At 42.1% G+C, this 23073-nt stretch overlaps 1 protein-coding gene across 1 annotated transcript in view; it reads left to right on the forward strand.

Moving 5' to 3' along the window:
• LOC144819163 (uncharacterized) overlaps positions 1 to 23073 on the forward strand; it is a 517380-nt gene that overhangs the window by 381398 nt on the left and 112909 nt on the right. Inside the window, exon 10 of the mRNA XM_078677135.1 lies at positions 12459 to 17905. Coding sequence (XP_078533261.1) covers positions 12459 to 17905 — 5447 coding nt within the window. The remainder of the gene's footprint in view (positions 1 to 12458; positions 17906 to 23073) is intronic.

Consider the following 23073-nt stretch of genomic DNA (forward strand, 5'->3'; position numbering starts at 1 on the left):
TCATGCAATGGTCTTAAGCAAGGTTGTTTACTTGCTCCGTTACTCTTTTCGTTATATATTGCTGATTTACCTGCTTCTCTTTCCTCTTGCGATGGTATAGCTCCAATTCTGGGCGGAAAACACATCTCATGTATGTTATATGCGGATGATATCATAATAATGGATCTTATGCCTAAAGGTCTTGCTAAACGCCTCCTTGCTCTACATCAGTATGCAGTTGATCATTTCCTAAAAATTAATGCAAGTAAGAGTAAAATTATGTGCATCGCAGGCCGGAAAAAACATAAATTTAGGAATTTTACCTGGTCTGTGGGAGATGACAAACTGGAGGTTGTAAAGAATTACGTTTTTCTTGGAAAAGTAATTTGTGATAATTTAAGTGCCAAATCCCATATCGATAACAGTGTCCGTAAGGCATTAGCTCAAGGAAGAAGCTTAAATTCACTGTATTCGGCACTGGGAAAAAGGCATTTTTCTCATTTACTGGAGGTCTTTAGGGCAAAGGTCCCATCCACCCTTCTATATGGCTTAGAATTAATTGATATCAAGCACTGGGATTTTTTAAATAAGGTGGAGGGGAAATTGCTAAGAAGTATATCTTCTGTCAGTTCTGCCTGCTCCGTGGCAGCTTGCAGACTTGAGTTTGGTTTGCGCAGCAGCTGGGTGCAGGGCCTGGCGGCTGTGGTACGCTGGGTCGCAAGCATAGCCAGAGGAGAAGAGGGGACTATGAGGTTCCTCCTAAGGACTGAACTATTGGGAGGTTTAGGGGAACACTCCTTGATTGTTAGCAATTTTAGAAAGGCTGTATCCCTCTTGCAGTTGGAAGAGAGTACTCTCTTTTCTTTATCTGTATCCCAGTTAAAGTTTGTCCTGAAAGATGCTACATGGGACCTTAGTTATAGACTAGACTTTACTGCTATTTTCGATAAGAAGGGTGTTAATCTTCTTACTGATTCATTCGCAAGAAAATCCGCCCAACCTTACGCTACTTGGAACTTATCTCATGGTATTCGGAGATTCTGGTTTTTATTGAGACAAGATTTGTTACCCCTAAATAATCTTTTGTTTAAATGGCATGGAGTATCTGCAATCTGCAATTTTTGTCATCATTCTATTCAAGATCGAATACATGTACTTTTTATATGCCCAGCGCTGCGTCCCTATCGCAGCAAATGGCTAAGACAAATATGCTTGCAAATGGGTATTCTAAATGTGAATTCTTTTATGTGTGCTTTATATAATCCCCCTAATGAGAGATTTTGTTTTCATATCTTTCATTTTTTTAAATGTTTTTTAGAAATTTTCTGAAGATTGGCGTGTCTAATAATATGTCACTTTGTGTTCTAGTAATTGCAATTGCTTTGATTTGTCTATTTTCGCTGTGAATGGTATTTTTGTATTGTACTTTTTCTTTATGTGGACCTCCAAGGAGTTCCAAAGCATAATAAAGATTGAACTTGAACTACCGCCACTTGCTGGAAAAAAGGAGAACCGAGTTGTATCCATCGACCTGGTAAAACCACAACATGTGGCCGATAACAAACAGTAGGCCAAGTGGACTCCCAATAAGTAGCAGAACACCAAGGTTTGCTACCAGCACAGAGGTCCTATCAAAAAGGCTCATCACATTCGAAACGCCTGCAGAAGAACAAGAAGGACTATGCAACAATGCAATAGAACTCAGACCTCTGAAAACCCAAATAAAAACATTTAGCAGAGACACACCAATCTATACTGAAGTACCAAGTGAAAAGGCAAAAAACAAAAATCCTGAACCAATTGGAACAATTGACAGAACTGCATCCGGTTACTTCATCAACTTCGATGATTCCTCTGACGGCTTCAGTGAATCAAAGACACAGCCATCATCAAAATCCTTTAAAGACAAAGCGAAGGAACTTTTGAAACAACTGAAAGAAACATATCTGATTTCTCCATGGATTGAATTTTGGGTGGGTTTTGGTGCATTTATCCTCATACTTTGGCTCATCATGGTATTTACTTTGGGACGCTTCATTGAGGGAAAATATGCTAAAATGGACATAGCAAGTCAGAACATCAACTTGGTCCTCAAACCACACACATCTTCACACGTCGAGAAAAGAGAACTTTCTTCAGCCAACTTCACAGCCAATCCGACACCTGGTGGGGTAGCCTGGGACAACACTGACTATGACATTTATGGTCCGGTCGAGATCCTGAAATATCCACACCAAATCAAGATCTCCTTGAGTGACTTTGCAAAACCAAACTCATTTGCTGATGATTGGGACTTCGAAAGCATTAATAACATGATGTCTGACTTAGTAATGTCTGCTAAATTTACCAAACATGATTATTTGCAAGGTTCTACAAATTATGATAGTATGTATTGCTATAACCATTATGGTAACCATTTTTTACATAAATCTGCACAACCTAGAAATGTTTTAAGTTATAATCAATGGGAACATTGTGCAACACCTCCAAAAGGGAGCTCAAGAACCGTTTATGACAAATATTCATATTTTTCAGGTTTTAACACAAGTAATGCTAAAACATTTTATTTTAAATTGTCAAACAAGACAGGGATGAAAACCATGATAACCAACACAAAATTGATATATTCAGATTCATTCTTTGAAAAAATGAATACTTTTGGATTTGATTATTGGGACAAAAATGTTGATTTGAAAAGTGTTTGGGGTACAAAAGAATGGCAAGTACAGGGTTTAGAAGCTTTGTTTAGAGCCTGCATGATCCCAGAACAAATGATATTTTTAAGTGACACTGTTCAACAAACCACCTGTCTTGGCTTCGCCAAAATCAAAGATTTAAATAAACCGTCTATTCCAAAGCCAACAATGTTTAGCAATAGCTCTGATACAGATGAAGAGATAGACGTAAACCATATACTAAACCAAAACAGAACACATCCTGATTGGAAACAATGGTTGATCTGGCCCACAGATACAAATAACTGTCAAGACAGATTCCTGAATAAAACACAGGGGTTCAAAATGACCAGGCCAGACCCAAGATATCCCCAAAGACATCACCCAGGGATAATAACAACCTACAGTGTGGGCAAATTATGCCTTCAATGGCTTCAAACTTCCACACTGCCTGAAATTAAGCAACACCTAACTTTACTTACTGATGGTGCTGACTTGCGTGATTTCATTCTGGGACCACGCAAACAGCGTCAAAAGCGTTTCATAGCAGCCTCTGTATATGCAGCATACAATGAGGCCTGGAAGGTTACTCAAATTGAAACAGCAGAAAGAATACGGGAAATTGACCGTATCAATTTGGAAAAATCACTTTCTGTAGTGGACAATGGGTTAATGACTCTGTCCTCCAGAATTTTTTCATTGGACAGCATTGTGTCTTCAGCAATCGATATATTATCGTAAGACTTACTGTTATTACAACATGGTCAGTCACAATTGCGTTCTATTGTACAGCTTGGCTGGACGTTACAAAATCTGCGTTCAGGCTATGTGCCTTGGCGTTTAATCAACACAACGTCACTATTCCAAATCTTTAACCTTACTGATAGACAAATCGGTATGGCGCAAAAGGGTGCTGATTATACAATCTTGAGCATTGAAAAACTTGAAAGATTACCAATGACAATGTCAGAACGACCTGTCAGTGAATGGATAATACACGGAATCATAAATATTCCAATCTCAACCTTCAGGTTTCAATACTGCCAAAAATATATACAGGCTGGCATGTACGAGAAATTGGGAAAGGGGTACCTTAAAACAACTTGGAACCTGCCCTATTCACATGCATGTGTCAGTAATAAAGGACAGAAAGTGTTTCTTAGTGGCAACAATTGTGCTATGTCACTAAGCGGCACGCTTCTGTGTAACGGTATTAGTTTGCACGGAGCCTGTGAAGGGAATTCATACAACCTTTCATGTCACCAGCAAGGCGCACCTGCAACTGAAATAGAACCATTCTTTCAAAGACTCTATAATGGGAGTTACATTCTTATTGTAGACCGCAGATGTTGTAGTCTTATGCCCGGGACTCCTTATCTAGTCACTACGACGGCGAAGGTCAAGTGCTGTGGACGTTCTTTGTTCCCCAGCTCCTTTCCAGATAGGGAGGCAAGGGCATGGCCCAATTTGAAAATTACTTCTATTCGAATAGATACTTTAAGCAGAATGAAAACAGTGCTTCTTCAGACGCCTACAAGGCTCTCGTCATCAAAAGAAACGTATGATCTACAAGTCGCAAGGACGACTGCAGAGATACATACATTATTATCAACTAATTCCCCCGTACATTTCGCGGAAATCCTGAGCGAAATCTTAAATATTTCTGATACCAATGGGATCTCAGGGGTATTTAAGACAGTATTTTCGATGGCATTAACACCATTCAAAGCCATACTGGGTATTTTTCCAGATTTCGTCCATTCGATTTTTGGCGGACTTCCCCTGATCCTGGGACTAATTGCAGGAATCCTATTCTTAGTCCTTATTTTTCGTTATGGCAACCCATGTCACAGATCAAACTCTCGCGACAATGGAAGAGACGATCCTAGCCATTGGATACCGGGACCGGATATCAAAAATCCTGGGACTCTCCCGGCTTAGAGACCTGAACATGACTTGGTTTCTATCATTTCGACCAATGTGGCAAAGGTGTGTTTTACCTGTACTAAGGTGTCTGCTATGCGGAGAAGAATGCGTGTTAGACACCTGTCTGACGCTACAATCGGATGCGCCAGTGGATGCAGATACACTGTTGGTTCCTACCAAGGTTCACGCTTTGTGCTGCCCTCAAAGGCTGCCAATCCTGATGACGGCATTCCTGGAATCTTCACCACTACGATTGAAGAGTAGTGAAGTTCAAGATGAAAGCAGCATCGATCAGGTACGACCTTCTGTCAGCAATGCAAATCAGAATGTCAATGGAGACAATCATGCGCACGAATGCATGGTTACACCTATTTCCGACTTAGTGGAACTTTCCCATGAAGCTGTTGACAGTTTTTTCGAAAGCCTTAATGATATGATGTTCTCTCCAGAACAGAAATAGAGACTTTTGAGCAAGCTCGCACACGGCGTTCCCTGAATTCGGCCTTCAACTTTAAAAATAAAGTCACATGAACAATTTTTCCCACCAGCTCACGGACAGCAATTTTTTAGCAGCCCCAAATTATTTTTTACAAAATTTTCGGGACACTAATCTTCTGCTTAAAGTAAGAAACTATTCCTAGAGAACTAAGATTTCTATTTTTAGATACTTTATAAACTTTAGTTGCCCGCTGGGATGTTCATAAATATTTTATTATGTGATGAAATGGTCTCGAACTTCCTTTCTGTATAGCCATATTAAGAGCCATTTCATGTGTATTTCTCAAATACCAAATAAGCAATAATGCATACAAATGCGTGTTTACTTTTGCATTTAATTCATAGCTTAGGTGCATACAATATATATGACTGCAATTTTTCAGTATATTTGAAAATTTCAAAATGCATTTATGTATTTTGGGGTGGTAAGGTATACACTATTCTCTATAGTATGTTGTACTATGTTATACTATGCATAGATTAGTAAATATGACCATAGTTAGCGTGGAGTGGGTGTCATGTATTCCTATAGGTTCTGAATCGATCCCCCTATTCCTGACCCTATTCTGGTTAAACTAACTATCAAGTTAACTAACAGTCAGCCCATGAGGCAAGAACAGCCCCCATGATGCAGATACCGTTATCTGACGCAGTCACACTACGGCACAGGAACGTGTTATCTGATTAGGTCATAACGCTTGAGATCTAATTAGACAAGCGACATTCCTCCAGCCCCTGATAAGGCATACGACGTTCTCATAACAAATCAAACCTATGACAACCTGGGAAAAACCCTGCGGCCATTGTTTTGATTTCACAGAGAACTTTAGTAAAGAATGTGCTAACGAGCAAGTCGTATGACATCTTTATTGACGTATCTATGTCCATCCTTACGTCAATCTCGGCACCTTTAAGGTATAAATATTACCGATCTTGCCCTATGCAAACACACGCGTGGTGACAAGACGGAGCAGCCATACTTGCCGAAGCCGAGAGCAGAAGCAGACCCCGCTGGCACAGCCCCGCCTTCCTGACACGCTGAGAGACGCGCTGCTATCTCAAGCCGAGAGACCCAGCACCGGCGCTTCCGGGTAGCCCTCGCAGGCAGCCTGGAATATCGAGACCAGAGAACGAGATACCATTCCTCATTCATCCTAAATTCCAGGTACAGAACTGAATAACCCCTCACAGAGAATTCTTTAGTTATTCACTTGGCAAAAACAAACTTAACTTAAACTGTAACTTTCTATTCCCGCCCACGCATTAGACTTAGGTCAGGTACACGGGGTAGGCGTATTTAGAAACACCAGTTGAGTACGTTTAGTCAAATGTATATGTGTATGTAAATATATTTTAATCATTTCAAACATCATATGGCTCAGAAACCATATCAATGTTTTTACAGTATTATTTTATACTATTGCTTTTAATGTATGCACTTTACTTAACTATAAGTATTGCAATAATATCGATCCATTTCTCATGTACGAGAAAAGAGACTGATCAATAAATAACACCTTTTTATTGAACACGCCCGTCTCTTCCTTTTCTCTACATTCTGATGAGACTAAGAATGCACGTACTGACTGAGTAAAATAATTGCCTTGTGCTCACACGACTCTCGAGATTGACTCTTGATTAGGGGAGAGCAAAGTTGTCATGTTCTATGGTTGTCAGAAACTAAATCCCTTCTTGTCTAATCAGGGAAGTTAATTCCTCCTTGAACATTCGAGAAAGTTTCTAGCGAACTCTGAGCTACGCTGGCAAACCCAAAACTTAAGTCTAGTATCGACAGTAGTAGACCTAGTTAACGTCTGGCCTAGGCCTTTACTGCTGTAGGTATTATTCCAATGCGCAGAGCCTATTGGGAAGATAGGAACTACACTACAATTAAACCAACACAAACAGGTCAGAGAGAATATTGGAGGAAGGCAAACAGTTCAGGGATGACCCTGCAGAGAGGGCCAGGTCCAACAGACTATCAAAGGTATTAGAAGAATTTTGAGCATGCCTTACTGACTCAAACCTTGCACGATTATCCATACCTCCCTTATTTCCTGAGTTCCCTGGGCGGCTTCTAATTTGTCCTCTACCACGCTGATACTGCTGATCTTGCAAAAACGGATACTCAGAGCGCCAATGTCCAATCTCCTTACATTAAGCTCACTGATCAGAAGACAAAGTAACTAGAGGAAAGGAGGGTACACCAGGACGAAACATTGCATGTCCGCCTCTTCCACCACCTCCATAAGATGGACCATAAACCCGAGCTAACATAACTTTTGTTTTTAAATCCTTAGTCTTTTTATCCTCCTTGCCTTTTTCTTCCAATTCCTGATGTTCATACTAGTGGGCAAAGTCAAAAGGGAAACTGGGGAAGAAGTAGTCCATGAACTCTCGCTGGTCTTTAGGCGACTAGCTATTCCTGGCAACATGTTCACGCCAAATTTGTCAACGAAAAGCTGCTTGCCCGTGTCATCTGTCAATGACTGCCCACTAAAGTCATGGAATGTCTCCTCAAACCATGTAAAGAAATCAGAAACTGACTCATGGGCCATTTGCTTACAGAATGCTAACATAGTCCAGTTTATCTTTTTAGAAGATATAAGGGTTTTCAATTTAACAATGACAGCCTTTGGGAGGTCTAACATCTCTTGTTGTGGTTTCTGCGCGGGGGGCCTTTCTGCATCTTTTCTCTCTATTTCTGTCCAAATATCCCAACATTTTTCTGATTATCTACTTTCCGAATAAATCTACACATATCAGGGGATAAAAAAAGTCAAAAAACATATCAATGCCAGGTAAAGTCATAGTGCAAGAACTAATAGCCCCCTCAACTTCTTCGTAAAAGGCGGCCGGATTTTTCCGCGGGTCAGGCAAAGCAGCTTTCAGCACCATGACACCCGCTCTACTCCAAAGACTTTAAACCCAATTGTAAACAAAATATCCCTTTGCATCTGCTGAATCTTTATTATCACTCGTTCCCTCACCCCTAGGAGGGACATATAAAGGTGCAGCTTCACGCATTGGTTTACCATGAACTACAGTATACCTATCTGTCCCAGGAACTCCCTCCTGCGTCACGGGGGTCTGAGCTGTTTGTTCAACTGAAGCAGCTGCCTTTTTCTCTTCTCGCAAACGGAACACATCAGCTCGTAGTTTAACCACAGGTCTAATTAAATCGGCCACCTGAGAAGGGAGAAAAAGACTGTCACTCAATTGTTTATGATCATGTTTTATATCAGCAGGCTCTAATTCTTAGGAACGTTTCCTAAAACTCCTAATTACTTCTTCAGCAAATGACTCTGTGAAATATAACCGCTCTGACTCTGACCATTGCTGAACCTCTACTATAATGTCTGGAGCACAGGTGGTATCGCAAGCTGCTTTTTGAGCAGCAGATCTAACTGTGGCTGCACGGTCAGCGAGCAACATTGAACTAGTGTGTCGTTTAGGGTCTAACCTTGTCCCTGTGTGATCTGGGGAAGATTTGTCATCATCAGAATCATCCTCGGGGGCAGAGGGAAACGTATACGGTGGCAGAGATCGATCTAACAAAATTAAATCATCCTGTGGTTTATTAAGTAGAGGATAGAGGGGGCGCCGGACAGGGTATTGGCCATTTACCTGTAGACGGTGTTCCCTATCCTATTTTTCTTTTATTTGCTTCAGTTCATTATTTTTCATTTCCTGCGCTTTTTGAAAGATATTTCTGTGCTGTTCTTTGTCTGCTAAAGCTTGCTCTTTCCTCACTCTCTCATGCGCTTCTTTCATCCACATTCGCACACAGTCAAACATATCTGGTCTACTTTTGCACTTAAACACACACTGTTCCACATACTGAATTTTTATAATATCGTATGACCCATATATTGGCCATCGTAAATCAGGATCATTCTTAGTATATTTGTTCCATAGTGTACTATACATTATGGAAGAAATGCTATGTTTAATATACATATCCCTATTTGGTGTCCCCTCGGGGGGGAGCCGGCTGATTGTGTTCTAAATCCATATTGGTACCTCCAAGAAAGCAACACATCCTTTGAAGCGTGCTTGAAACATGCATGCCAAAAACATGATAGTAAATTTAATATTATAACAAAGTGGTAATTAACACCAATATTGTACCGTTCATGAATTCAAAATTGAGAAAAAAATCTCGTCATTACCTGCCTATATAAATTGCAATTTATATATACCCAAATCAAACCAGAATCTTTTGGCTAAACAAATCAAGAAGTGTCGCATCCAACGACCTTACCAAGCAAAAGTCTCCAGCCTCCAGCTACCAAGCTCTGAATTGGCCAAACAGTCACTGGAAGATGAACGCCAAAAGGGTTCTCAGTCGAAGAACGGCATCTCCTGGAGGGTTGAATCTGGAAGATCGGAAAAACACTTCGGCCTGCAAAGACAAGGACCACCTCATGCAGTGTACATCCTAAGCGAGATTCCAAACCTCCGTCGTGACCACTCCTTCGGGCATCCGAATCGCGGATGAGCACCACGTTGGCTGCCAATTTGTGGGGGTGAGCCTTTCCAGGAGCCCACCTGGTGCAGGGGTTCGCCCTTTTGCGCACTGGTCCTTTAGACTGACAAAGTATAGATTGGCACGGAAGCTGTAATATCAAGAAAGTATTTTATTAGGACTCATGAGTGGAAATACATCGATACAGAACCCTCAGGCAATGTTTGAGGCGGCACATGGAGTACAGAAGCCATGGGCCTTTACATTGTAGTAAGTGCAGTGTAAGCATGGAGGTTCAAAAAGAGGTAGTACAAGTGTACACATAAAGAGACATTCACATACAAGGACACATGAGAATCGCTTAGTCAACAAAATGGGAGGTGCTAAATCACCGCTCACATCAGTTAAAATAGCCTGACAGTTAAGTACAAGACAGGTGCATCCTAACAGCTAAAACGTCTCTGAGCATGCGCAGTACTCAGGTTCAGTGCTGCAGGAGCTAACTATAGACAATGACTCCGGCGTAGTAGAGAAGCACGCAACAGCGAAGACAGGGAAGCAGATGGCAAATACATGGCTTAACTAAAATGGATGCCAAAAACAAAATGGCTTCAGCTCATGCTAACAGTAATCTCTGCCGAGTTTCAACAGCTAGACACACCAATGAATGTCCTTATAATTTAGAATACTTCCACGCTTTCCATGAATTCAATCCTTGTAACACTGCAAATAATACTGCATTCCCATGTATACACCGGGGCATGTCTATGCCTTCCTGGTACCTCTTCACCAATCTCTTCCTTTACATTTCTAAGATCCATTTCCTCTTGTGTAATGGGAGTACCATCTTTTTCTCATAGCATTGGCAAGTTGTTTCAACTACATTTTCTCCCTAGTAAAATGATACCTTACTTGTGTGGGTGGGCCAATGGCCTGCAACTCACATTTTGGGCAAACCCCGCCCCTGAACTTTGGAGACAAAATATCCCTGGTGCCTAGTAGACTTTCTGCCCTGGGGGCCAGATAAGGGGCTAATGCCCCCATCTGCCTCCGGCGGGGGGGGAGGGGGAAGGACGACTGTGGCAATTGTTTTGGGGTGGGGGCATTGGCAGGCTGATTTGAGTAGCCCCCATCACTACCTATAAAAATAAAAAAGTAAAAAATTAATCCCTGGTGCCGTGTGCTTTCTGCCCCTTCCCAGGGGCAGAACAGTGGCTTTTGCCCCGATTGCCCTCCTGGGGGGGAGGCAGAACGACTTTTGCCTATTTTGGGTGCAGAAGGGTTGGAGCATGGCATGCCCATTCTGGGCAGCCCCCATCCCTGACCTACAAAAAAAAATAACCCTTGGTGTCTAGGGTGCTTTCTGCGCCCCTGTGGAACAACATCATGTCAAAAGTGGAACACGCCCAAATCAATGTATAAATACAATTTTTATAAAATCACTATGTACAATTATAAAAAACAATAAAAGTTATTATGATAAAACTTTGTTGTAATTCATTATGCGGTCTTCAAATTTTGGAGCGAAGTAGTTATTAAAAATGGAATGTATTCACACAGAAGAAAAATACTGCACAGCATGATATAATCTCATTTAATCTAAAGGCTAATCCTGGTAACCTGTTCTTATTGCCCAAGCCCATCCCAGGAATTTTGCCATTGCTATGACAATCACTTCTGGTGTGTCAGTTTTTAGGATTCTTTCGGCCTCACTGTTCCCAAGAGCCTACAAATTGGTGTCAACCAGATACGACGTGGAGCACTATAATTTCTTATTCTTTTAGAACTGTTCTAGGATTAATTTTATTGTATCATTATGCAATGGTTTTTATTAAGAAAGCATACATCTATTTAAATAAATACATTTAAAAAAAATGAAAATATCAGCTTCCATTAAATCACGTACATTATTTATAATAATTTCTCAAAATAGGAAATTCAGATACCATGGACAACAGGAAAAAACATGTAATGAATAATGCCAGAAATAAATGTGGATCATATATTTGAGAATTATATCTAAAATACTAACATATGTCATTCAAGAAGCGGCCTAAATAAAAGGGGAAAACAGGATAATTATGACAAATCAATCCACAAGCATTTCTTATTCCCGAAAGACCATCATTGTGCCGAGTCCAGTTCCCAGCAGCCGTCCATGAACTACAGCGTTCCAAACTCAAACATCCTCATTGTGGAATGACAATCTAATTCATGTTTCATGGTGGGGTATTAAGAGTTTTGGACCATACACTAACCCATAACCACCTCAGAAGCATGGCCAGAGACATGCAGACATATCACAGAACATTCAACACTTTGCAACCATATATCTGGTCATAATCTCACAAGAAACCACAGGCCATTGTACACAATTGAGATCCAAGTAATTCTGGAAGTTGCTGAAGGCTTGTGTCTTCAGCCAACAGGATAATATTGCCCTTGGATCATAGTGTTCATGCGCCTGTAGTGCTAGAACATGTATGCACTAAGAAACTCTATAGGTTAGCTCTTGTTCAAGCTGTTGCTTCCATAACCTTTATTTACTGTTATTACGTTGTGACATACTGTATCCAAGTTTTAATAGCGCAGCCCCTCCTAGGTTAACCCTTGGCCCTCCTTGACCACTTCTCATCCTTGATGAATCAAGGCTGAAACAGGAATGTATGGTGTCCAAAGAGCAGTGCGGTAAGACCTGAGCCCCTGGGACTCAAGACGTAGACATTTACAACTGAACTAATAAATCACCTTTAACTGTTGCAGGACTGTCATAAAAAAATAATTCCAACATGTACTAGCAAAAGTAGTGGCCAAGTGGAAGATAGATTTTTCTCTGATTCTCCTGTCTATGTTGTCATCCTAGATTCCCACTGAAAGAGCAATTAACACATATTGTAATCTTTTTATTTTAGGAAAATGATGTTGAGGAGAAATTCAACCAGCTCTTAATTAATTATGACATAAATGAAGATATAAGTACTGCTTCTAAGGACATTGGAGAAAGGATGCAAACCCTACAGCAGTATCTCATCGCCAGGAACATCGAATCGATGGGCCTAAACATCTGGTGTCATGGAAGTTTGAATAACACCTTAGAGAAGAAGATGTCACTGACCGAACAGCTGAGTCTCCTTCTGGCAACAGCACAAGTGACACTGAAAGATTGTGACCTAGATACAACTGAACTTCAGCAGTACAAAGACGAGCTTGACATCAAATCCAGCTTTCTTATAAGTATCCTGTACATGCTCCACAAAACAAACAAGAGTTTAGCTGGGAAATTGTCAAGAGCAGTATTTTCTGATCTCTCCAGAACCAGCCAAGACTTTCTAGAGCACATTTTATTTAGTGGAGTCTGGACCCACATCCAGGCTGTTCGATTCACTCTAAAGGCGCAGGAGAGCAATATTTCACAAGAGAAGATGGAGAGCATACTCCGACTTGTACAGACGTATCAGATTGATATAAACACGACCATTGTATCTTTGAAAGACCAGGATCCTCTGCTGCTTCTGCAGCAACATGTAAAAAATGAAAAGGACAAAGATTTGAATGCCATAATAGCAGAAATGAGAAAAAACAATTATCCGGGAAAGGCTCTTTCTATCCTGGACCAAGTGCTGAGTGAAGTTGGAGCTCGGCTTCCAGCATTTGAAACACTAGATCTGGATGAAACATTGAAGAAAGAAGGTATAGCCATGACCAGATCAATAGACTTTGAAAATCCTGATATTGAGACACTGGTGAAAGTTTTGATTGGCTTGTGTGTGGCTGTTCAGGACACCACGACGATTGTAAATCAATCGGGGGAGAAGATTGAGGGCTATTTCCCACGCATGACTCAGCTCGCAGCTCTCTTGGCTCTTCTCATTTCTAAAGACCCTGCACGCAATGGTTGTCTTTTGGAGATCTTTACTGGAGAGGGTAAATCTACCATTGTGGCCATGCTCGCCCTTGTTCATGCCATCCGAGGGAAGAAGGTTGATGTTATCACAAGTTCACCAGTGCTTGCCCGTCGTGATCAAGAGGAATGGATCAAACTATACAAGATGTTTGATGTGTCTTGTAGCGTTGTACCACCACCAGGGCTAGATGAATGTACTGACTCAAGAGAAATTGACAAGGCAATTAAAAAGGCGTATGCAGCTGATATTGTGTATGGCACTGTTGGGAACTTTGCTGCTGACATTCTAAAACAAGAGTTTGAAAAATGCAAAACCAGAGGAGATCGGACCTTTGACATATCCATTGTGGATGAAGTGGACTATATGACCTTAGACAGCGGCGTCCAAGTCACATACCTTTCACATGCAGCAACAGGAATGCGGCACTTAGAACAACTGCTGGCAGCCATCTGGGCCAAGATGTGCACTTGCCAACGCATCCAGAAGGCCAAAACTGGTGACATTCTTTGGGCAACAGGAACACAATACTTTCACAAAGTTGCTGCAGCAGCAGTCATGGGACCAAAGAAATCAGAGCATTTCTCCTCATTTGACATTTTATTGCCAGGACTGCAGCTGGGGTTCTTTACTGAAGAGGACGTGAAGAAGCTTCAATCCACCCTAGTGGAGTCTGATCAGCCAATCACTAAAGCGCCACAAGACTCTGCAATCAAAGAACTCATGGATAAACTTGGGCCGGCTCAGCAGCGAGATCTCTTGTCTGTATTTCAGAAGGTTCTTGAAGATGCTGTTGTTTTTGAATATTATGAGGTAAAGGATGGTAAAGCATCGGAATTTGAGATCAGTTCCACATCAGACAATAAATCCACATCTGATCATGACAAAATTTGCATTCTTCTCCAGGAACATGGCTGTGCCTGTGTGGTGATGAGCGAGAAGGCTCTGATCGAAGGAGCGGTCACTGAACTGGAATCAAGAATCAGGTACTCAGATACCTATCAGCCACCAGATAAACAAGAGAATAAGGATGAGACCTTTATTCTCCTGCCAGCCTACCTGAAGCAATACACACAGAACAGGATGAAGGTCTTTGTGGAAAATGCTATGAAGGCAGTCGTGATGGAGAAGGATCGAGAGTACATGATAGAATCAGCCACAGACATGAGTCAAGTGAAGTCCACCTCACCCATCCACGAATACCACTCCATCATCCCAGTGGACTTCAAAGCCACCGGTGTCCTTGAGAAGAACAAGCGCTGGGGTGACGGCTTACAGCAGTTCCTGGAGATGAAGCACCAGCTGGCGATCTCACCACTGTCAAACATCACCAACTTCATGTCAAATTTCCATTTCCTTCAGCGATACACTAAAGGCACAGGCATGTTCGGGGTCTCCGGGACCCTAGGGGATGAAGCAGAGGTTGAGTTTCTTAAAAAGCACTACAATGTGTCTTGCTATGTTATGCCTACTCACCGCCATACCAAGAAGACTGAGCTACCAACTCTACAGGTCATTGGTGGCCGTGAAGTCTGGATCAAAAGTATCTGTGAACATGTGAAGAAGCACACAAGTCAAAGCCAGTGGGGCAAGGGCCAAGCAGCATTAGTTGTCTGTGAAGATGTGAAAACAGCTGAAAAGCTTCAAAAAGAGTTAATAGAATTAAAAGCTGTTTCCAAGCCAGATAAAATAACCTTGTACATCAGAAGTGATAAAGACAACATTGAAACAAGAATGTTTGATGCTGGAGATGTTATTATTGCCACAAACCTCGGTGGAAGAGGCACAGATGTTAAAATCTCCAAAGATGTAAATAAATGTGGAGGGCTCTTTGTGATTCTCACCCACTTTCCCACAAACATGAGGGTAGAAAAGCAGATATTTGGCAGAACCTCTCGCAAAGGCAACCCTGGCATGGTCCGAATGATATTAAACTATGATGACCTGTCACCATCCTATCAGGACCAACCCATCGAGGTGATGAGACAACTCAGAGCAGACTACCAGAAAACACACATCGCCGAGATGGAGGCTGAGGAGCTCTTTGAAGTACAGATGCGAGAAGAACTCTTTCAGAAGTTTTGTGAACATCTCAATGTGTTTCAGGGGAAGTACAGTAAGGCTGAACAACGTGATATCTACAAATCTTCTGATTCATCGAATGACAGTGGCTCCTTTGATTACTCTCAGACAAAGCTAGACTACCGCCCGGCTCTCAATGCGTTAAAGGAGAGCTGGGCTCTTTGGCTCACACTTCATGACAAGGACATAGATGAACATAAGGACATCAACAAGCTCAAAAGAGACCTTGACCAAGTGATTCAGAAGAGAGCAGACAGCCTCCTGCGAGGAGAATCCGATAACTTCTACGACTTCATCAAACAGGCTCTGGATCGCATGTACCTCCACACTCAGAATAAGGGATCGGATTACAGGGCGCTATCATTCTGGCAGAAAGCAGAGAAGACGGATCGGGTGTACCGTGCCGTCTCACTCTACAATCAGGCCTACATTACAATTAATCTGGGAAAGGCAGGCTACATGCAGAAGGCAATGGATCTCTTGAAAGATTCTAAGCAGATGATGGAAATCTATATATCTGAGGTGACAAACACCACTGTTTCCTGCCAGATGTCTTGCTTAGCCAAGTTTGAACCTCACAACAGAGATGATCCCAACTTCTCAAAACAAATGCAGACGCGCATGAGTCTATTCAAGTCCTGGATCGATTACATCGATAAATCCATTGCAAAGCTAACTGAGCTCCAAAAGAACAAAAGCAAAGCTATCACCAAGGACCAGGCAGTCTTCTCATTGGCAACTGATCACAGTCCTATAACAACCGATGAACTGAATGTGCTGTATGACTATGGCCTGTCCTTTGTGTTTGAAGTCGAGAAGAAACCTGAATTCTGCATCAGTGCTCTCATTTGCTTCATAATTGGGGCTTTGCAGGTCCTCGCTGGGATTCTTGTGTGTGTTTTCACCTGTGGGACGGCTAGTCAGTTCGGAATGGGTCTGATTTCTGAGGGTGTGTCGGATATGATATCGGGGATCGAAGGGATGATAAAAGGGGCATTCGATTGGGCAGAATGGGCAATATCCAAGGCCATTAGTATTGGGCTATCACTCATAACTGCAGGTTTTAGCATCATTAAAAAGGCAGCACAGGCTGTTATGAAAGTGACAAAAGGTCTACTCAATGGAACCAAAACATTTGCATCTCTTGCCGATGACATCATTCGTTCTGGAAAAGCGCTAATTTCTTCCGTTAAAACATCTGTAACATCAGCCACCTCTGCCATTTCCAAAAATACTCTATCCAAATCCATTAAAACCCTTGCCTCGAGTTCTGCCATGAAGAAGAACTTTGTGCAGGCAGTGAAGTACACTGGCCAAGAAATGGCTAAACAAGGAGTTATTCAAGTATTAGATTATGGCATGGATGAAGCGCTCGAATGGGTCTTCAAGGATATATTTGGAAAAGCCTTTAAAGGCATGATAGCAAAATCCGTCAAGCAGAATCAAGCTTTGAAACAAACAATTATAAAGTTTACAGTTGCAAATGGGGTGCCGGAGGGTGCCCTAAAAACAGAAAACCCAAAGACTTTTCAGATTCGAGACACCCATAAAGAGATGATGAATAGTGCAATGGAAGATGTTTGCCAGTCTGCTGTCGATGACATTGCTGAGGATTACAGCACCATGGAAACGTTCTTTACTTATCTCGACTCCATGAAAGATGGCATTCTGGAAATCATGAAGGAGGCCAAAGCGAAAGGAGTCATCCAGAAAGGGTTCAAACTGAGTGTTGAAGTCGGAAAAAAAACGGTGGAGTTTGTGCAGATGATAAGTTCTGCCCCAACTCAAGACATGATTGAAAATAGAGTCATTCCTTCGATAGTCAAAGAATGTGATGAGCTAGAATCTGCTGCCGACTATAAGGATGATGAACGCCGCAACTTCCCAGCTGTAGAGAAAATGAAAGATCAACTATTGGATTTGATATCCCAAAATATCAATGATAACTTTGTTGATTTGCTTTCAAGCCGCCTAAACGGGTTTGTGAGTAAACCTTTGCATGCAGCAGTGAATAAGCAAGCAGGTAAAATTGTCGACAATATTCTTGGAAGGAATAAGACTGAGAGATTCTTTATTGAACAAGAACACAATGATATGGAAAAGACTTCAGTTGAGGGAGCAAAAAATAAATTATCAGAAGTTCAGCAGAAAGAATTAAATGATTATGTTAAGAAAATGCAGGATACAAGCTGCCCGGCGACCGAGCTGGACCTGAACGTCCTCACCAAGAGTGACCTTATGGGGGGAAAAGGAATCAAGGTCATCATGGTGGACGAGAATCAGAAGAAGATCTCCACGGAGGTCTACCCCGGCAAAGACTCCGCTGCCGGCGTCATCACACTGCAGCTGCAGAAAGTAAAGAAGAAAGCTGAAGGGTAAGATGGCAATTGATGATTACTAACAGAACAACTCATAGATACATCTGCTGATTATTAATTAAATATTGTACATTGCTTAAATGCACGCTCTGTCATTAGTCTCCAGGAATCACTTATAACTTGCACTGCTAGCCTGCACTGATGGCCTTCACTACTAATCTGTACTGATTGTGTGCACTGATGGCCTTCACTAGTAATCTGTACTGATTGTGTGCACTGATGGCCTTCACTACTAATCTGTACTGATTGTGTGCACTGATGGCCTTCACTAGTAATCTGTACTGTTTGTGTCCACTGATGGCCTTCACTACTAACCTGCACTGACAGTCTTCACTGATGGCTTTCACTACTAATCTGTTCTGATTCTATGCACTGATGGCCTTCACTAGTAATCTGTGACGATAGTATGCACTGATGGCCTTCACTACTAATCTGTACTGATAGTCTACACTGATGGCCTTCACTAGTAATCTGTACTGATTTTGTGCACTGATTGCCTTCACTACTAATCTGTACTGATGGTGTGCACTGAAACCTTCATTGCTAATCTGTACTGATTGTGTGCACTGATGGCCTTCACTAATAATCTGTACTGATTGTGTCCACTGATGGCATTCACTACTAATCTGTACTGATTGTGTGCACTGATGGCCTTCACTACTTATCTGCACTGATAGTCTGCACGGATGGCCTTCACTAGTAATCTGTACTGATTGTGTCCACTGATGGACTTCACTGCTAATCTGTACTGATTGTGTGCACTGATGACTTTCATTGCTAATCCGTACTGATTGTGAGCACTGATGGCCTTCACTACTAACATGTACTGATTGTGTGCACTGATGGCCTTCACTACTAATCTGTGCTGATTGTTTGCACTGATGGCCTTCACTACTAATCTGTACTGATAGTCTGCACTGATGGCCTTCACTAGTTATCTGTACTGATAGTCTTCACTGATGACCTTCACTACTAATCTGTACTGATAGTCTACACTGATGGCCTTCACTAGTAATCTGTACTGATTGTGAGTACTGATAGCCTTCACTACTAATCTGTACTGATTGTGAGCACTGATAGCCTTCACTACTCATCTGTACTGATTGTGTGCACTGATGGCCTTCACTACTAATCTGTACTGATAGTATGCACTGATGGCCTTCACTACTAACATGTACTGATTGTGTGCACTGATGGCCTTCACTACTAATCTGTGCTGATTGTGTGTACTGATGGCCTTCACTACTAATCTTTACTGATAGTCTGCACTGATGGCATTCACTAGTTATCTGTACTGATAGTCTTCACTGATGACCTTCACTACTAATCTGTGCTGATTGTGTGTACTGATGGCCTTCACTACTAATCTGTACTGATTGTCTACACTGATGGACCTCACTAGTAATCTGTACTGATTGTGTGCACTGATGGCCTTCACTACTAACCTGTACTGATTGTGTGCACTGAAGGCCTTCATTGTTAATCTGTACTGATTGTGTGCACTGGTGGCCTTCACTACTAATCTGTTCTGATTGTGTGCACTGATGGCCTTCACTACTAATCTGTACTGATTGTGTGCACTGATGGCCTTCACTACTAATCTGTACTGATGGTGTACACTGATGGCCTTCACTACTAATCTGTGCTGATTGTGGGCACTGAGGGCCTTCACTACTAACCTGCACTGATAGTCTTCACTGATGGCCTTCACTACTAATCAGCACTGATAGTCTACACTGATGGCCTTCACTAGTAACTTGCACTGATTGTCTTCGCTGATGGCCTTCACTACTAATCTGTACTGATTGTGTGCACTGATGGCCTTCACTACTAATCTGTATTGATGGTGTGCACTGATGGCCTTCACTACTAACCTGCACTGACAGTCTTCACTGATGGCTTTCACTACTAATCTGTGCTGATTCTATGCACTGATGGCCTTCACTAGTAATCTGTGACGATAGTATGCACTGATGGCCTTCACTACTAATCTGTACTGATAGTCTACACTGATGGCCTTCACTAGTAATCTGTACTGATTTTGTGCACTGATTGCCTTCACTACTAATCTGTACTGATGGTGTGCACTGATGGCCTTCATTGCTAATCTGTACTGATTGTGTGCACTGATGTCCTTCACTACTAATCTGTACTGATTGTGTCCACTGATGGCATTCACTACTAATCTGTACTGATTGTGTGCACTGATGGCCTTCACTACTTATCTGCACTGATATTCTGCACGGATGGCCTTCACTAGTAATCTGTACTGATTGTGTCCACTGATGGCCTTCACTGCTAATCTGTACTGATTGTGTGCACTGATGACCTTCATTGCTAATCCGTACTGATTGTGAGCACTGATGGCCTTCACCACTAACATGTACTGATTGTGTGCACTGATGGCCTTCACTACTAATCTGTGCTGATCGTGTGCACTGATGGCCTTCACTACTAATCTGTACTGATTGTGTGCACTGATGGCCTTCACTACTTATCTGCACTGATAGTCTGAACGGATGGCCTTCACTAGTAATCTGTACTGATTGTGTCCACTGATGGCCTTCACTGCTAATCTGTACTGATTGTGTGCACTGATGACCTTCATTGCTAATCCGTACTGATTGTGAGCACTGATGGCCTTCACTACTAACATGTACTGATTGTATGCACTGATGGCCTTCACTACTAATCTGTGCTGATTGTGTGTACTGATGGCCTTCACTACTAATCTGTACTGATAGTCTGCACTGATGGCCTTCACTAGTTATCTGTACTGATAGTCTTCACTGATGACCTTCACTACTAATCTGTGCTGATTGTGTGTACTGATGGCCTTCACTACTAATCTGTACTGATTGTCTACACTGATGGCCCTCACTAGTAATCTGTACTGATTGTGTGCACTGATGGCCTTCACTACTAATCTGTACTGATTGTGTGCACTGATGGCCTTCACTACTAATCTGTTCTGATTGTGTGCACTGATGGCCTTCACTACTAATCTGTACTGATTGTGTGCACTGATGGCCTTCACTACTAATCTGTACTGATGGTGTACACTGATGGCCTTCACTACTAATCTGTGCTGATTGTGGGCGCTGAGGGCCTTCACTACTAACCTGCACTGATAGTCTTCACTGATGGCCTTCACTACTAATCAGCACTGATAGTCTACACTGATGGCCTTCACTAGTAACTTGCACTGATTGTCTTCGCTGATGGCCTTCTCTACTAATCTGTACTGATTGTGTGCACTGATGGACTTCACTACTAATCTGTATTGATGGTGTGCACTGATGGCCTTCACTACTAATCTGTGCTGATTGTTGGCACTGAGGGCCTTCACTACTAACCTGCAGTGATAGTCTTCACTGATGGCCTTCACTACTAATCAGTACTGATTGTGTGCACTGATGGCCTTCACTACTAATCTGTATTGATGGTGTGCACTGATGGCCTTCACTACTAATCTGTGCTGATTGTTTGCACTGAGGGCCTTCACTACTAACCTGCAGTGATAGTCTACACTGATGGCCTTCACTAGAAACTTGCACTGATTGTCTTCACTGATGGCCTTCACTACTAATCTGTACTGATTGTGTGCACTGATGGCCTTCACTACTAATCTGTACTGATTGTGTGCACTGATGGCTTTCACTACTAATCTGTACTGAATATGTGCACTGATGGCCTTCACTACTAATCTGTACTGATTGTGTGCACTGAAGGCCTTCATTGTTAATCTGTACTGATTGTGTGCACTGGTGGCCTTCACTACTAATCTGTTCTGATTGTGTGCACTGATGGCCTTCACTACTAATCTGTACTGATTGTGTGCACTGATGGCCTTCACTACTAATCTGTACTGATGGTGTACACTGATGGCCTTCACTACTAATCTGTGCTGATTGTGGGCACTGAGGGCCTTCACTACTAACCTGCACTGATAGTCTTCACTCATGGCCTTCACTACTAATCAGCACTGATAGTCTACACTGATGGCCTTCACTAGTAACTTGCACTGATTGTCTTCGCTGATGGCCTTCACTACTAATCTGTACTGATTGTGTGCACTGATGGCCTTCACTACTAATCTGTATTGATGGTGTGCACTGATGGCCTTCACTACTAACCTGCACTGACAGTCTTCACTGATGGCTTTCACTACTAATCTGTGCTGATTCTATGCACTGATGGCCTTCACTAGTAATCTGTGACGATAGTATGCACTGATGGCCTTCACTACTAATCTGTACTGATAGTCTACACTGATGGCCTTCACTAGTAATCTGTACTGATTTTGTGCACTGATTGCCTTCACTACTAATCTGTACTGATGGTGTGCACTGATGGCCTTCATTGCTAATCTGTACTGATTGTGTGCACTGATGTCCTTCACTACTAATCTGTACTGATTGTGTCCACTGATGGCATTCACTACTAATCTGTACTGATTGTGTGCACTGATGGCCTTCACTACTTATCTGCACTGATATTCTGCACGGATGGCCTTCACTAGTAATCTGTACTGATTGTGTCCACTGATGGCCTTCACTGCTAATCTGTACTGATTGTGTGCACTGATGACCTTCATTGCTAATCCGTACTGATTGTGAGCACTGATGGCCTTCACCACTAACATGTACTGATTGTGTGCACTGATGGCCTTCACTACTAATCTGTGCTGATCGTGTGCACTGATGGCCTTCACTACTAATCTGTACTGATTGTGTGCACTGATGGCCTTCACTACTTATCTGCACTGATAGTCTGAACGGATGGCCTTCACTAGTAATCTGTACTGATTGTGTCCACTGATGGCCTTCACTGCTAATCTGTACTGATTGTGTGCACTGATGACCTTCATTGCTAATCCGTACTGATTGTGAGCACTGATGGCCTTCACTACTAACATGTACTGATTGTGTGCACTGATGGCCTTCACTACTAAGCTGTGCTGATTGTGTGTACTGATGGCCTTCACTACTAATCTGTACTGATAGTCTGCACTGATGGCCTTCACTAGTTATCTGTACTGATAGTCTTCACTGATGACCTTCACTACTAATCTGTGCTGATTGTGTGTACTGATGGCCTTCACTACTAATCTGTACTGATTGTCTACACTGATGGCCCTCACTAGTAATCTGTACTGATTGTGT

The sequence above is a fragment of the Lissotriton helveticus genome, chromosome 2_1, assembly GCF_964261635.1.
Source record: "Lissotriton helveticus chromosome 2_1, aLisHel1.1, whole genome shotgun sequence".
NCBI classification, from domain to species: Eukaryota; Metazoa; Chordata; class Amphibia; order Caudata; family Salamandridae; genus Lissotriton; species Lissotriton helveticus.